The following is a 15,008-nucleotide window of genomic DNA, read 5'->3' on the forward strand; positions in this document are numbered from 1 at the left end:
ATCAATAGAACAACACACGAGTCTGCAGCCAGCACCTCTGTGAGATTATACTTGAGCTAAATGCTAACCTACGCACAATGACAATGCTAACATGCAGGTTTCTAAAAGGTGATGTTTAGGATAGTAGCATGCTAACATTAGCACTAAACACAATGTGCTAACCAGCCACTAGTTTTGTAGGTATTTGATCATAAACCAAAGCATTGGACAAATTATAATTTTTGACCTGATGATGGCATTAGATAAAAAGTCATTGTCTAGCAGTTATGAGTGTCTGGATAAAACTTTGTGCCACTCTGTCCAGTAAATGTTCAGATATTACACTAACAATGTCAGCCTGCTGGTGGCGCTAGAGGAAAAGTCAGAGGATCACCAACGTCTGGAGGCTTCATCCTCTTGGCATCATCAATGTCTGGACCAGATTTCATGGCAAACTGTCCAATAGTTGCTGAATGTGTGGACCGAGGAGGTTGGTGAGAAACCACAGGTGCTTGTTGGAACTGTTTCTTGACAAACCACATGCGTATCCATCCACCGGCGTCTCTGCGCCTCTGGCTGTAGTACAGGTTAGTGAGCACATGTTGCACTGTTTCTTCTTTAAGAGGAAGCTCAGGTGTAAAAGGTGCAGTCTTTACGTTACGTTAGGAGGACATTTTGTCTTCAGGTGAACTGCTGTTTATGCTACATGGACAAAAGTATTTGGACAGCCAAATACTGCAGCCAGAGCTGAACATGTGATTCTGCTAGTTGTTGAACCTGCTGCAGGGATTTCCTCCCATTCAGACACATTAGAGCATCAGTGAGGTCGAACACTGATGTTGGTGATTAGGTCTGGCCCACAGGCGGTGTTCCAGGTCATGGTTCTGTGCAGACCAGTCAGGTTCTTCCATACCATACTGGGGAACCCATTTCTTTATGGAGCTGGTTTTGTGCAAGAGGGCATTTTATTGTTGAAACATGAAAGAGACAGAGTTGTAAGAACACGGTTATCTAACATATCACTGTGTGCTGCAGCATTAAAAACCCAAACCACGAGGCGTGTCCACATATTTTTGGCCATATTCAGTTCTCGTCTCTGTCAGCTTTGGGCTCAGAGCAGGTGGAGATCTTTTGCACCCACAGCTGAAAGTGCATGTCTGCATGCACGTTATTTTTGGTGTAAACACGAGGAATGCAGGTAAAAATGTCAGACCTTCTGGCCTCACGTCATCCCGCTGTGATGGCATGCGAGCGTCAGACCGGCTCTGCAGCTTGTGGAAGTATCTGACAGACTGATGAGTTTATGATTGTTTAAGAAAAGCTCAGAAATCAGCGACGCCCATCTGCAGCTGCCTTTCTGCTTTAATAGCAGATGTGTGAGTCAGACGAAGAGAATATGTTTAATATCAGTGAAATCACATCAGGGCAGTAAAACCTGTCAGCTCTGCAAGGTCAAAGACAGTTAAGGTATTTTAAAACCCTTAGCACCTAGTTGCCTCGATGTGAGTCTAAACTGTTCTCCTCCGAGTCATAACTCAGTCAAATCTGAACTCACAGACATGATACACATATTTTTTTAGATTCAGGATGACTTACACTCTCCAAGAATATAACTTATAACCCTCAGTATCCATTATGAATAAATGCCATGAGTTAGCTTAGAAATCATAGAACAAAAGACTCTCTTTTAACTCCAGAGCCTGCCTGAGAATCGTCAGGTTTTTAAGTTTTCTCTGGTGTCACAGGAATCCAGTGATAGTTGTCGGCACATTCATGGCTACACTGCAAACAGGAACTGCAAATCGCTGATTCAGCTACCTTTAATGCGGACAACAACGTAAACGTGGCTCCATAATAATGAATGAATGAGTCTACACCTTCAGAAATGGAGCATGGGCGGCTTCAGCGTCACTGTTTGTCTGCCACCTGACTAGTAACGTCCACTCATATTCATGCAGGTGTACAAGGTGGTCATTATAACCTGAGTTCTCTGCTGATGTGCTCATGCCGACACTGTTTACACTGGGTTTTTATTAAAGTAAATCTGAATCTGAGTTTGAGGAGTAAATCACTGCAGCGAAGAGGAGCTGCAGTTTAATATGAATGGGCTTGAGCTGAAACTCACTGTGATCTGAACCTTGCTGTATGTGCATTTTCAACACACACAACTCACACACACACACACACACACACACACCCACACACACCCACACCCACATATTTCTGTCACCAGCGTGCAGCCCCCCCCTCCTCACACACTCACTGCGTCTTTGTCTGACATTTCTCTGCTTTGTAGTGACTTGTTCAGGGTCTCGGGTGTTTCCAGACTGACAACACTTCAAAGTCTAGTGGAGTCAAATCACAAATATTTAAATATTTTGATTATCAAATTGTTCTTTTAAATTATTTATGAAGCACTCTTTTTGAACGTGCTTTAATCAGGGCCCTTCAACTTTGGAACGACCTGCCAGAGGAGGTTCTTAAAACCCATTTTTATAGACTTGCTTTTATGTGATGTCGTCTTTTTATCGCCCTTTTATTGCTTTTATATGGTATCTGCTCTCTCTAATTGTCCTTATTTATATTGAAGTGTATTCTGTCTTCCCTGTTTAACTTTGCCATATTTCTGTCTTGCTTTTGTTTGGCCTTACGATCCGGCTTTCTGGTGTTATATTACCATCTGAGCCTCTTGCCAGTTAGTGCTTTTGTCAAAGCACTTTGTAAACTCTGTTTTTAAAGGTGCTATATAAATAAAGTTAGTAATTATTATTATAATACTGAGCTCTTACTTGGCCTTTGAGCTTTAACTGGGAGTGATCCTGTGTGGAAAGTTTGAACTGTTGAATAGATGTCAGCATTGTCTCTGCATACTTGTTCACTCAGTGTGTGTTTGATGTGTGTGTATGACAACAATGACATGTGCTGACATGCCAATGTTCCACACGCACACACACGCACACACACACACACACACACACACACACACACACACACTCAGACAACCAAAGGAACATTGTGATTTACCTGCTGGACATAAATTTACTACCTGGAGATGAATTATTTATTTAATGCAAGAAGATTTTTACTGTCCAGAATGATCAGTGTGATTCATTTTCCTGCAGAAGGTGGAAAATCCTCCTCACACCATGTCAAAGTCAAGATTTATTTTAAGGTAATTTTCACCACCAGACCGTCTCATTAGAAGAACAAACACACAACGCAACAGATTATTATGGGAAGATTCATTCAGCATAGCGTAACAGAGAGGAAGCTGAACTTTTAGTGGGTCTGAAGTTGGTGCAGGTGAGGTGACCTTAGCTGTGTTTGGTTTGTGTGTGGATGTTTATGTGTATTCATACCTTTTTTTTTTTATTGTTTGTGCATTTGATTAGCTTTGCCACATCTGCCGTGCATGTGTTTGCAAGGCGTGTGCAAGTCTCAAGTGAAGGTATTAAAGGATGAGTTCACAAATTTTTGGACGCATCATTTATGCTTGTGCATTTCAACTCAAAACTCAAACTCAAAATAACTTTATTTATCCGTTATGTTTGGGAAAACAAACACGTAGAACGTAGCTAGTGTAAAACAGTTTAAAATAGTGCGTGTGCTTAAAATAGTCCATAGATAAATATGTAGCAGGTGACTGGAGTCAGTGAGTTCAAGCCTCAGGCTAACTCAGGCATTAATGAGTTTGAAGGATGTAGGCACAAAGCTTGACATGCCCCACTTGTTCCTGAATATGAGTGTTCCCGGGTTTCCCTCATGAAGTTGTTTGTCAGATGTGTTCGTGTCTAGATCTCCTCTTGAATTGACTTAACATGAAAGTGACGGCCAGAACAAAAGCTGCACTCTTTAAATATTTGACTTTTTCTGTGAGATGGCACCTTGTGCTTGTTTTGCTTGAAGGTGGAGGTTCGGTGCAATAAAACACTGGGAAACCTCTCTGATTTGTGTGTGTGTGTGTGTGTGTGTGTTTGTGTGTGTTAGCAGGATGTCCCAAAAACTAGGTGAAGTGAAACATGTCGAAAAGTCCAGATCAGGGAAGTTAATCTCTGAACACTTCCAGTAATAACATAATAGAATTAGTCTGCTACATGTTTCCCTTGATTATCTCTCACTTTGATGCTGCTCAAGACCCAAATTATTATCCATTTATTATCCAGACATGCTGTTATTAAAATCAACGTAGAGATTCGTGCAGCTCATTTCTCCAACTGTCTTTCTTTTAGTACTTTTTTAATTTAATTAGCACGATTAAAAGGTCTGAAGAAGTCTTAAACACGAGTAATGAGCCCTGAATGTACTCTGTGTTTAAAGTCAGAACATTTTATCCTCTGCTCTCTGACATCATTACTGTTGAAGGTGGAGCAGCAGGTCTCTCCAGTGAAACAGGGGCATGTAGTGGAGCTGCTGCATCACTCTGCAGCTCATAGTTCACATACCAAACGCTCACATACACACTCATACTGAATCAGACTCCTAGACATGTGTATCGGTCGATACAGAGTGCTGGTGCGATACCAATGCATGAGAACAGATGTATACTACTGACCCTGTGTGGATATGATCTTTCTTGTGAGGCATGGCTCAGGTTAAACCTTTGAATTAATGCGTTAATAGAATTTGTTCTAATTTGTCTTTGTTTTAATATCTAATTTGACTGTCACTCATAAAAGAAATAAATAAAAGTAGCATTAGCGCTCCAAATAAAAGCTTTGCATCCTGTACACTTTGCCTTTTTGCTGGTGGGACTGTCCGGTATAACATGTTGGCGTTTTGCTAACGGCTAACGTTACACTATAGCTGCGTCCCAATTCAGGGGCCACATGCTTCAGAGGACGCGGTCTATGAAGGTGTGGTCCTCCGTAGCCATCGTAGACCACGAAGGCCTAACCAAAATGAGACGGTCTGCTCTACGGAGGAATTTTCGCTGTGCATCACCAGCTGTGCCCGCCCTTACCGTTGTGTTCTGTTGCCTAGCAACCTTGACAGCACATAACTTTTTTCACATAAACCTGAGGTTTTAGCAATTGTACCGTTGCTGCTGAACTGAGCTGAAACCCAGTGTGTACAGTTAAAAGTGTAATCCTCTCTGTCGATGTTTGCTACCATGTTATTTTCATTAGCAGCTTGCAGTGAATCTTGGGATACGTTGGCCCATGAAGAATCCACCTGTTGGATTCTTTATTGCCCAGGAAAAGAAGGAAGAGAGCCTTGGATCGCGCGGCTGTGACACAGTGGGTCTTCAGATGCAGCCTCTGAAGGATGTGGCCCCCTGAATTGGGACACGGCTTACCATTTACCAGAAATCAGTTCTTCTTCACAGCTCTAAAACGGTTGTTGTGGCTGCACAGCAGCTTCCTGTGTAGGCAGTAGTTTACTAATATTATACGTGGTATCGGCTCAGTGCATAGAGTCACGTACTCGCAGATACCCCATCCAGTATTTTTGGCAGTGGTGGAGGCTTTTCTGATACTAGTATCGGCATCACTCACGTGTGTGTGTGTGTGTGTGTGTGTGTGTGTGTTAGTTAAGAGTTATTGGTGGCTGAAATCATTCCTGTTCTGAAGACGACTTGTAACACTGGTTCAGTTTGAGCTGAGAGGATTTCAGATTGTACCTCGTGGCTCGACTCTTTATCGTCTCAGTGTGTTGTTGTGTGTTCAGTTGTTCGCCTCTCGGATGAAAACATCTGTGTGTTTTGGTGGGAGCAGTCCGAACATGTGGTCTGTTTAGTCTTTGTAGGTTTCCATCATTTGAAGTTCTGCTTCCAGCTTTAGGTGAATTTCAAACTTTAAATTTCCCATATGTAAGAAAATGAGAGTGAAGGTCTGTAGTGTACTTGTTCGCAGCCTCTCTCCAGTCGGCTACCCAGCATCCATCTGCATCCATCTGAACCTTTGTTTTAAACCATGAAACCATAAAAATTCAATACCCTTGAAGTTTCCCAAAAAACAAAAAACAAAACAAAAGCCTTAAAGAAGCTATTTTTAAGTCCGCTGGACGAGCTGGCAGCTTCAGGGAAAGAGTGGGTGAGTAGCTTTTATTGTATTAATGAACTGTCACCATCTGGGAACACAACATTCAGTTCTCACAGTACAGTTTTAGTTTTTATAGGCTGGAACTCCCTTCACTAATGAGACATGAGAACCTCTCATATCAGACTGTGGCAACAGTTATTTCAGCTATGAGCATAATGTGACTACAGTAAACATTAACATAAGCAGAGTCTGCAGTCAACATGGCTCCACCTTTCCACGACTGCCCGAACCACATTAGTGCTGTGCATGTAAACACATTAATGTTTACATAGGTTGAGAGTCAGTTGCTGCCCTTTGTGTGTCGCCTTCATGTGACAGAGTGTGTTTAGAGGCGAGGTCTGTCTGCTGTGGTTTATTTTTCTACCCAATTATGCTGCTTTTATGACACTTCTGTCTTTGTCTGTTTGGCTTTAAATTACATCTTTACAATCTGTGTTCACCACTTTGCAAATTATTCAGTTTTATTAGTGTTTTTTTTTTTTTTCTACACATGCCAGCAGATAAAAGGAGGCAGATGGCTCACACTGGAACGTTTACAGTAAACGCTGATTAACAAGAACCGTTCCTATAAACAACAATAGCTACAAAAACAAGGCAGTAATTGTGACTAAAAGCTAATGATTATTTCTTTTATTCTTTTGTTTATAAAATATCAAGTTATCTGAGCCCAAACTGATTTTCTTAGGGACCGTATGAAAATTATTTGGGTATGGGGGAGGGCTGAGATCCTCTTTAGTATTATTACATTTTTTAATTGTCCCCTTGATTTAGAGAAAATGGGTTAAACCTGTTTCATCATTTAATAACTGAAAAAGAAGTTTAAGACGGTGGACACCCCACTTTAAAACTTAGTATCTAATTGGAAAAATAATTTTCACAGAAGCCAGCAAGAGAAATTACAATATGACAAAATGACAAAGACCGCATTTTAAGAGCTTTTAATAAATAAGAGGTTATTACTGCAACTGAATGAGTGATAAAAATGCTCATGCAGGCAGCAGCTCTGTGGGTGCTTTAAGGCTCAAGTGCTGTATTATTTCACCCCACCCCTGGAGTCTGAATTATTAATATATTATTAAATATTGATTTATCAGGTATTTAGTTTGCTGGATCTGACAAAAACAGACACCCCCATGTGGTAATTTTATCCTTTAGTGGTTCCTCAATTGGTTTTCCAGCAGAATGTACAAAATGACTTGCATTAAAATAGACTACACACTCTTCATCTAAAAGAAACAATACACTGCCCTCCTCCTTTTCTGGGTAAATTTCATACAGTCCTTAAGAAGTGCTGATTTTGTCTGATCAGCTGTGATAAAAGCCAAAGTTTATTTGCTTTACTGTATAAAACTCACCTTTAAGAGACCATAATCATAAAGGGTGTGTCTGAATATTTCTCCCCTCCTCCGACTCCCTCTCCGTGTTTGCATAACCATTGAACCCGAATAGAGAATATATTAAACAAACAGCGGCTGGAGATGTTTTGCATAATCAGCAGCAGGGTGATCAGATTAGGGGCCATTCAAATCGACTGAGAACAGCGTGAACCGGGATGAACTCAGAGGAGGAATCACTGAAGAAGAAGAAGAATTACCTCCTCCATCTTGACTTAGTGAAGAGGACGAATGTATTTTAACAGAAAACTTGTGTCTGTCAACCGGCTGGCAGCAGAACGAGACTCTGAAGGAAGAAACCGGCTGACAGATAAAATAAATGTTGTGCACAGAGACCTCTCAGGGTTTGGAGCTGCAGAGCTGAAGCAGGAGAATATAAAACCTTGTCCAGTGTCTGTAAGAAGAGACCTGCTGCTTTTATGATCCTTCCCCCGAGTGACTCACTGCTTCTGCTTTATTGGAAAAAGGTTAACCTCCAACCTGAATGCTTGTGTAGCTGTCAGAGCGCTGATGTAAACTGCAGCATCCAGAGTCTTTTTCTTTTAGTGTCTGTGGAGGACTGGGTGGCGTCTTATGTCTTAGTGTCTCTGGGGATGCAGCGTGCTTTACTTTCATGCATCTGTTTTCTCCTTATTGAAGCAGTGCAGCATCAGCTCACTGAGCCGTTGACACAATAACCAGAATTGTTATGTGCGCCGCCGACTGACAGTTCTGAATTTTTGTTGGCTCTGCACCACAGGCGGAGCTGACGATCATTTGCGGCTCATCAGAGCTGCTGTCTGTCTGCCCCATAACAGTGGCCACTCTTCCTGGGGGTCCCCTCTAATTCATGAACAGTACTTCAATACCTCATAAGCTCAAAGACGATTTTACTAAAACACTAGGAAACAAAGGAACCACCTTCAGAACGAGATTAGCCTGATGGTGTCAGGAGAGGAAAGGTTAGGGGTGGAGGTCTTCATGGGTTCACTCAGGTCCCGGTAACTGCAGCTGACCCGCAGCATGTGTTGTTTGTGTTTGCTTCCTGTTTGGGTCTGATTGGGCCAATCAGGAGAGACTGATAATGGGAACAAAAGAGGATGAGAAATCTGAAGTGAAATGGAATTTATTATTAAGAGAAGGAATACACTTTGGCGCTTAGGTCCCGGCAGGAAGTGGATCACCGTGGAGAGCGGTCCATAAGTTTTAAGGTCCGTCCAGTTAGAGAGGAAACTTCCCCTGGAGTCTAGACACTGGTGGGGGTGAGGAATGGAGCTCGAGGATGGAACGTCTTCACGAGAGGGAAACTTCTGATCGGATGGTTTGATTTGATTTGATTTGATGATTTGATTTGCAGTCATGAAAGTTTATTTTCCTCTGATTTTGATTCCAATAGCTCAATTCCTCTCCAACGCCAGTGATCTCTGTTTTAAACTGTGTAATCTGCACCGAGAGGAGCTCAGTGGAATCATTATTATGTAAAGCCAGAAATCTGTGGCATCACGTTGAGACTGTGGTCGCCACTCAGGAGATGGAAACTGCCCACGACTGGGAGCAGGATGTCCACTCTGATTACATGATCGTGTGTGTTGGGGGGGGGGGGAGTCTTCATCGGGGTCAACGGGGAGACGAGAGACTGACTAACCTTTACGCACTGCATTGTTTAGGCCTGAGGAAAAAACAAGGAGTTCCCCTGAGGTTCCTCATCAACAGCTTCGAACTGCAGCTGCTGATGAAGAAAACTCCCCTGTCGCTCACTGACACTGAGAAACAACAATCCTTTCAAATACTCTTCGTTTATCCCAGAGAACATTAAATCTGACGTTCAAAAGCCTTTTCCAAAGGTGCACAACGGCCCCCTTAATTTACACTGGAGGTGTTTAAAAAGTTTACCACAGATTTGAGGTAAATTAATGGATTGCAACATGTTTGTTTATTTATTTATTTAAAGATGCAATTTTAAAAGATTACTACATATTTTGTGTTAATCAATTAATACATGAATTGTTATTAATACATGATTATCTACACTGTTACAGGGGGAAAAACCCTCAAGATGGGTATAAATTAAGGGATTCTTTCCGTGTTATTTGGTCGCTTGTAAGGGAATTACAATCCATTCATTTATCTAATTTTTCCCCTTAAAAGATTGTAACATTATAGTATTAATAAAAGGAAGGTTATTACATTAATGTTGAACCCCTTAAATGACCAAATTGAAGAAAGAAAAGAGCTTTTCTTAGTTTTGAATTCAAGGATGGCTTCAGTTTTTTTTCTTAAAAGTCCTGACTATGAAGCTGAACACTAAGCTAATCATAAAATCTGTTTATGATTAATACCTTAATATGTTGCAATCCATTATATCATTCAATTCCATTAAAATGTTATTTTCATCTTCCTTAAATTGATGGAATTTTAATGAAAAATTAAGAAATTTATGATAAAATCCCTTAAAACCAACAGAATGTTGTGAATGTTAAAGCCTTCCTACACTTTTATAAACCTTTATAAAATCTGTGTGGTTTCAGATCATTTATTACTTATCTATTAGGTATCCCATAATAATCCATTCAAATTCATGGATTAGCTCTCGATTATTTACAGTAGAAATGAAGCGATCCACTCTGATAAAACTCTGACTTTCTCTCTGTTTGTCTTGTTTCTGTAGCTGAGTTATAAAACCTCACATGTATTTTCATTTCTTGACTCTGTTTTCGTTGCACATCGTCAGCCCAGACACACAGTGTGATGGAGCACCGCATGATCTGTTTCCATAGTGATGTGAGGCTGGTTGTCGTGGCCCTGTGCCATCATCCCCGCTGTAAAACATCCTGCTGCTACTCAGAGTGATAATGACAGAGCCATGAACCTCGGCATTAACACTGAATGAACAGTTAGAGAGACAATAAACAGCCAGCCGCATGCTCAGGCATGTTTATCCATTAAGTGGAGGATGTGTCACAGGGAATTACCTATAATAGTTTGTGGATATTGAGCATTTAAAGCTCGGTAAATAGTCATTTAAATCTTTTTTTTCCTCCTCTCTCTGTTGGATGTGATGTGGTCTGCAGCCGTGCGGAGCGAAGACAGAAAATGGGCAAAATTGGAAAGAATTTCTCTGGTGACTTTCACCAAGCTTTAGTCTGTCTGTGTGCTGGGCTTTGTTTTGTTTTTCCTAAGAAACTGAATCCCTCCGTGTCAGGAATCTGGCCTGGTTTCGCAGGAACAGAGCGAAACCTGAGAGTTTTTTTTCTTTTCTCTCAGTAATGATGCGAATGTGCTGCCAGCAGTCGTAGGCTGATGAACCGCAGGAGGGACTGAGGAGAGAAGCAGGAAGTGAGAGGGATCTGGTTGATGCTCGGAGACTTGGACAGAGACAGTCAGTCTGATTGGACACTTTGGACAGAGAGACACTGCAACAGCAGCCTCTGTGATCGATCTGATCTGAAATCTGTGCTCCCGGTTCACAAGTCCATGCCCGCGGATTGCAAACATGTAGGCAAATGGCCCTTTTTTTTTTTGTTCTCACATGACCCTTGGGGGCCGCCGTAGATCACCTCGGCTACAGTGTGATATCATCTGGTGTTTGTTATCCAGGCTGGAGGAAGACAGGCACAGAGGAAGAGATGGAAAATGAGCTCAGGTTGTGTTTTTAGAGGGCTCTGTGTGTGTGTGTGTGTGTGTGTGTGTGTGTGTGTGTGTGTGTGTGTGCGTGTGCGTGTGTTAAGCTTTTGGCAAATTCAGCGTTGTGCAGAAAGTTTTGACCATTTATGGCAAATTCAGCTCCATTATGCAGATGAGAGCAGTTTAATATGTTGGTAAATCTCACGTCTGTGTGTCCAGTACTGAGCTGGAGTCGTGGATGAGGACGTGTTTAGCCTAGTTTAGCATAAAGACTGGAAGCAGGAGGAAACAGCTAGCCTTGCTACAAGCCACAAGGCATGTTTATTTATACAGCATTACTCAGACTCATGGCAATTCAAAGTGCTTTACAGAGAGAGAATACATTAGAAATAGAACATTTAAGATTACATTAAAATAGTATTTTTAAAAACAAATTTTAATGAATAAAAATGAAAATATTGGAATACGTCATATCAACATTGCATAAAATGAGGTAGGAGACCGTCTCTGACGACTGATTACGATGATAAAGAGAGAAACACTGGTGAGGCTGGAACCAGAACACATTAGTTTCTCATTAGTTTCTTAGCTGTGCAAATGAAAAATATAAATAAACTTTGGACAAACAGTCAATTGATTTTTTTATTTTTACAATCAAAGATGTTAATACTGACAACTGAAGACGGACTGTTGTGTCGTTTCAGTCTCTGAAAACATCCCGCTCCTCTGAGTCTTTGTCGTCTCGCTGGTGTCAGATCACATCACTATGTTTTCTTTGTTCTTAAATGACTCGGATTCATCAGATTCACTGACTTCAACATTTAATTGATCGAAATAGCTGCCGATTCATTCAAATGACTCGGTGCACGTAAGTTAAACTTCCCTCCCTCAGATGTGTAGTCTGGGCTCAAGTGAGTTTAAAATGTGTGTGACTCTTTGTGTCTGAAAAGCCTTGGAACTGGACTTCCTGGTTTATATTTCATCCTTTACCTGCAGCAACACGCCCTCACCTGCACAGCCCCTCTCTCATTGTTGATGTGAAATCTGACCACAAGGCAGAGACTGGTGCTCAGTATTCAGCACCTTCCCTCGAGCATAATACGTTTTTCTGTGTTGGTCTAATGTGATGTGTTTACTCTCTGTGTGTGTGTGTGTGTGTGTGTGTGTGTGTGTTTGCACAGGCCAGGCCGAGGCCGAGCTGAATGAGTTCAGTCCGTACTACAGGAAGCAGTTCTCTGTGGCCCAGTTCTCTCAGGTGGAAGACGACCTGGAGCAGCACAAAGAGAAGATCACGCAGCTGCTCAAACAGAGGGTACGTGGTTCCTGACCCAAAAATCAGCAGCTGAGCGTTCAGGCTTTAAAATCTGGCTGAATGAATCAGAGGTTTGCTCATGGAAAAATAACCAGAACTGCACCAATCAGCACTTGTGCAGGTGTGATGTCATCCAGCTGTGTGTCAGTTCACCTAAATCACAAAGACGGATTAAAACGTCAGCTGCTCAGTGACTATGAAATTTGGAAGCTCTGATAGAAAACCCGGGATGATTTCAATCCGTTCTTCCTTTTTAAACCCAGAAATAACTGAGGGAAAACAAGAGCAACAGAAAGCAACCGTGAACAAAAAGTAAACCCAGGTTATTATCCTACCTTTTGTCCCAATTATCCAATCAGGACACAGTAGAGAATGAGCTCATGAAGAGACCAGAACATCAAAACCAGTCATTAAATTATGAAATAATAACAGCTGTCAACTCCATGATTGTTCCTATTTCTACTTTACATATGTTAGTCTGACCTTTGACCTTTTTTCATTGTCTTTGTTTTCTTCACAAGCACCAGCCACGTTTGAGCTCAAGGTGCTGTACAGTAACAAGACGATGAAACAACAATCGATAATAAAACAGCTACAAAGGCATTTGGGAAAAAAAAAGAATTAATAAGAGGAGATTAACTTGAGTAGAAACAAGAAGTTAGATCAATAATGACGATTAATTTAGAGGTTAATATGAGGGACTGAAAATTAGAAATTAAAATTGTGAAATTGTGATTTGTAAACACAAAACACAACAAATAAATATTGGGCAGTAGGTTCAAGTTAATTTGTATTGCGTTATTTGGTCTCTACACATTAAACTGAATGAGGTCCCAGGTCATTTAAAGTCAACCAAGTCTTCTTACCTCTGCTGTTGTGTGTTGGGAGAGCGGCAGGAACAAGATCAATAAGTTGATCAAGAAGGCAGGATCGATTGTCGGCCTGATTCCAGATTCTCTGGAGACCGTCATGGGTCAGAGAACCAGAGGGGAAGGTCAGGAGGTTCAGTCTCTTCATGAAGAGCAGCACTGAGGAGTTGAGGACGTTGTTTGTTGCCATGGCGTTTCGGCTCTTTAATGCCCAACATCGATGCAACTGTCTTTTCAATTTAACGTTACTGATGCTGTTTTTTTATGATGTTGTTTTATCTGTCCATTGACTTTACGCTTGGCGCTCGTCGACACACTAATTGATGCTGCAGTGAAAAATGTAATTCCTCTCAACGACTCTGCCTGGGGTCATTGATTTCTGATTAATAAAGTTCATCCCAGGTGCAGGTATTTTAAATCACTCCCTGAAGAATTCCACAGGTTCGCTCCCCATCTGTATTAATGTAGCTTCTGCAAACTGATCTAAACTCAAACAACCACATTTCTCTGCTATATCCAGGTTTTTGTCTCTGTGCTTATTAATTCCAGTAAATCAGATTCTGTTCTTCATGTGTGTTGTCTGTGTCATCGGCAGGAGGCTCCTCAGGAGGCAGAGGTGCTGTACGAGGAGGGCGTCTTCTACTTTGACGACACCAGGAAGTGGAGGGAGAGGTACGTGGTGGTGAGAGCCAACTACTGCCTGGAGTGTCACGAGAGTCTGGAGGTGAGTGTGACGTCGAAACAGTCGAAACAACACGACAAGCTACAAAAGACCATGAAGAATATAAAAAGTTGCTGCCTTTTGTCTTCTTTTTCTTCTTCTTCTGTCAGAGTTTTGTTAAAGGAGTTCCTCCGCGCCACAAGCTGCTGCCTACAGGGGGCACTGTTCTGACCACAGAGGAGCGCTACATGGCCATGGTGGACCGCTGTTTTCCTGATGATACCAGTGAGTAAAGACTTGACACCTGGAGAACAGTGATGGTTAATGCCAATGTTGTTTTCCCACAATGCCCCACAACTGTCAGAAGTCACCACCTGCCTTTATAAAGAATAATACACACAACGCAGCGCATCAGTTATATAACTAGAGCAATATAATTATTCTTGTTTATAATTATTCTGACTAATTAGTGTATTTTAATTACCGCAACATGTTTGTCAGACACTAGCCAGACAGGAACAATAAACAGTAACGCCAGCGGCTGACACACTAGTGTCACAAGCTGAGCCTGACGATCTGGGTCCACCCCAACACCCACACCCACACCCGGGGGTGTGACGTATTTCTGGTAACATCCTGTTAGTGAGTCACTGTGCATGATCACATCAGCATCAATTCACAGACTCTGAATTTAATACACATCTACATACATGATCTATATCTTTAAATACTGTAACCGATTTGAATACAGATACTTTTTATTGCCGAAGATAACGTGGCGCTGCAGTTGATGTGTAAAACGACACTTCACACTTTAAATCGTTTCCCACTGTGACTCTGAACAGTAAACTTCACCCACGCGTGCTCAAAGCTAAAACCAGCTCAGGTGGGAGGACTGAAGGAATCTGGTAAAAACAGTGTTTAGATGTTTGTTAAATGAGAACAGGGACCTTCTGGAGGCTCCTGCAGAGACACACACACACACACACACACACACACACACTTTGAATATCAAAATCAAACCCATGAATCCATGTGGAAATAAATGTTTTTTTTCTGGGCTGGAAGAATTAACTCTTCACTTCTCATCTTCTGGAACTTGTTTACTCTGAACAGTGTCTGTGTCTGTGTCTGTGTCTGTGTCTGTGT

At 41.6% G+C, this 15,008-nt stretch overlaps 1 protein-coding gene across 1 annotated transcript in view; it reads left to right on the forward strand.

The window, feature by feature from the left end:
* The window catches only part of niban1a (niban apoptosis regulator 1a), a 36,832-nt gene that overhangs the window by 6,116 nt on the left and 15,708 nt on the right, over positions 1–15,008 (forward strand). The window contains exons 2-4 of the mRNA XM_023428695.2: positions 12,199–12,329; positions 13,794–13,922; positions 14,030–14,144. Of these exons, the coding sequence (XP_023284463.1) occupies positions 12,199–12,329; positions 13,794–13,922; positions 14,030–14,144 (375 nt within the window). The remainder of the gene's footprint in view (positions 1–12,198; positions 12,330–13,793; positions 13,923–14,029; positions 14,145–15,008) is intronic.

The sequence above is a fragment of the Seriola lalandi genome, unplaced genomic scaffold (genome assembly GCF_002814215.2).
Source record: "Seriola lalandi dorsalis isolate HSWRI2012SDOR001 ecotype SW California unplaced genomic scaffold, Sedor1 jcf7180002054885, whole genome shotgun sequence".
NCBI classification, from domain to species: domain Eukaryota; kingdom Metazoa; phylum Chordata; class Actinopteri; order Carangiformes; family Carangidae; genus Seriola; species Seriola lalandi.